This window comes from Excalfactoria chinensis, unplaced genomic scaffold (assembly GCF_039878825.1).
Source record: "Excalfactoria chinensis isolate bCotChi1 unplaced genomic scaffold, bCotChi1.hap2 Scaffold_85, whole genome shotgun sequence".
Taxonomy (NCBI): Eukaryota; Metazoa; Chordata; class Aves; order Galliformes; family Phasianidae; genus Excalfactoria; species Excalfactoria chinensis.
The window spans coordinates 659,259-661,745 of NW_027315717.1; the positions used below are offsets into that span (position 1 = coordinate 659,259).

General features: G+C 49.3%; 1 protein-coding gene across 1 annotated transcript; it reads left to right on the plus strand.

Annotated features, from left to right (window-relative positions):
• The first annotated feature begins 1,273 nt into the window (after nucleotides 1-1,273).
• Nucleotides 1,274-2,209, plus strand: LOC140265449 (olfactory receptor 14J1-like). Its single transcript, XM_072361372.1, has one exon. It carries the CDS (start codon nucleotides 1,274-1,276, stop codon nucleotides 2,207-2,209), a length of 936 nt encoding a protein of 311 aa, XP_072217473.1.
• The last annotated feature ends 278 nt before the right edge of the window (nucleotides 2,210-2,487 follow it).

Consider the following 2,487-nt stretch of genomic DNA (forward strand, 5'->3'; position numbering starts at 1 on the left):
TCCACAGAGAACCAGAAACACATGGTCCATGAAAGAATTCCTTTTGTTTTTGGCAAACAAACAGCAGGAAAAGTGTTGCAATTGAATGAACACTAAAACACAGTGGTCAACTGCATGCCATGTCCATTCCGCTTCTGTTGAGGTTTGTCTTTCACTGGGAAAATTTGTACAAGAAATGAGTTAGACACAGTCATGATGCTGTCGACTTTCAGGAGCTGTTGGCCATCAGGACCCAGGGATATCTCAGGGGAGAGGAGTGGGAAGGATGAAAATGTCATCCTATTCTGCTGGGCTGGGCTTCTGGGACTCAGGGAGATCATAAAAGTGGGCAGTGCTGCAGAGAGACAGCTGTGCCCAGGAGCAGATCTTGTGCACAGCACAGCCTGCAGGTGACAGAAAGAGAGGAGAGAAAGGGGAGAGAGCTTGCAGGATGTGATCGGTCAGAGCGGGATGTGAGCTCAGTGCAGGAGCATTGCTCACAGATCACAACATGGTAAGTCTCACTGCAGACCGTGAGCAGCTTTTCATAGAGGGTTAACTAAAAGCGGGACTAAATGTGGATAGTTCTGAAGCAGAACTGGCTTCAGACACTGCATGTTTCTTTTCAGGGGAAAAAGACTTCTGTTTTAGCTGAGGGTTTCCATTCTGCAGTATGAAAGCACAGCCCTGAGGGCTGCGTGTCCCAGCACGGCTGCAGTCTGTGCAGACGGGGCTGCAGGCGGGTGCCAAGGGCTGTCCAGCAGAGCAGGGTCCTTGCTGTTCAGGGGGAGATGTGTGAGTTGAAGGAGTCCCCAGGCAGGGCTTCTGCTGCCACAGCTGCTGCCTGTGGCAGGGAGATCACAGCTCCACTGCACAACTGAATGTTTGTAAGGGTGCTTTGCAAGAGGAGAGCCAAGGCAGGGATTTTCTATTTCCTGGTCTGAGGGAAGGAAAGAGGATTGGAGGGAGAAATCTAAAAGGGGCTTTCAAACATAAACACAGCTCTGAGGCTCCCACATCCTTCTACAGTCAAATGCTTGTTTCGTGAACTGTCACATAAATATCTAGGAGGCTGATATATGATTAGGAAAAGAGAAGGAATTAAGAGCTCCATAATCTTCCGCTCCTTAAGTGATGGTGAAGATCATGAAAATAAATTCAAGTTCTGGAATTAAATGAATATTTTCCATTTTTCTGTCATTCATAGTGTAGCGAGAGGAGTGTCTCTGAGAATGGTGTGGACTTGTCTTCGTCTTCTGCACTCTGAACAGGACTCCAAGCCCAGGAACAGCAGATGCCCAACAGCAGCTCCATCAGCGAGTTCCTCCTGCTGCCGTTGGCAGACACGCGGCAGCTGCAGCTCCTGCACTTCTGGCTCTTGCTGGGCATCTACCTGGCTGCCCTCCTGGGCAACGGCCTCATCAGCACAGCCGTAGCCTGCGACCGCCGCCTGCACACCCCCATGTACTTCTTCCTGCTCAACCTGGCCCTCCTCGACCTGGGCTGCATCTCCACCACTCTCCCCAAAGCCATGGCCAACGCCCTCTGGGACACCAGGGCCATCTCCTATGCAGGATGTGCTGCACAGGTCTTTTGCATTTTCTTCTTCATCTCAGCAGAGTGTTCCCTTCTCACCATCATGTCCTATGACCGCTACATTGCCATCTGCAAGCCCCTGCACTACGGGACCTTGATGGACAGCAGAGCTTGTGCCACCATGGCAGCAGCTGCCTGGGGCGCTGGGTTTCTCAATTCCCTGCTGCACACTGCCAGTACGTTTTCACTGCCTCTCTGCCAAGGCAATGTTGTCAACCAGTTTTTCTGTGAAGTCCCCCAGATCCTCAAGCTCTCCTGCTCAGGCTCCTACTTCAGGGAAGTTGTGCTTATCATTTTTAGTGTCAGTTTAGTCTTTGGGTGCTTTGTTTTCATAGTTGTGTCCTATGTGCAGATCTTCATGGCCGTGCTGAGGATGCCCTCTGAGCAGGGAAGGCACAAAGCTTTTTCCACGTGCCTCCCTCACCTGGTCGTGGTCTCCCTGTTTGTAAGCATTGGCATTTTTGCCTACCTGAAGCCCTTCTCCATTTCCTCCCCATCCGTGGATCTGATGATGGCACTTCTGTACTCTGTGTTTCCTCCAACTCTAAACCCTATTATTTACGGCATGAGGAACAGGGAGATCAAGCATGCTCTCAGCAGGGTGTTGCAATACACACTTCTCCACCATCAATAAAGTGCACATCTTCCTCACATGATTCCCTGTGGTGGTTCTTTATGTTTTAGGCTAGTTTCTATTTTTGATTGTTTGTGATACAGTAATCTTCAAAAATACCCTGCAATTTATTTCACTATTTCTTTCCAATCCACTTTCGATTTTCTCATGCAAACATGGAACCAGATTCTCTAATTGGTTAAAAAATGCCTAAAAAGCTTTCAAAATAGACTTTTTCTTAGCTCTTCTCTCTTCCTACCTTGCCTGGGTCTGGGGCAGCTACAGCCACAGAAAGCAGC

Bases quoted from the DNA above. Each gene is read 5' to 3' on its own strand.
- LOC140265449 (XM_072361372.1), top strand. From the start codon at position 1,274: ATGCCCAACAGCAGCTCCATCAGCGAGTTCCTCCTGCTGCCGTTGGCA.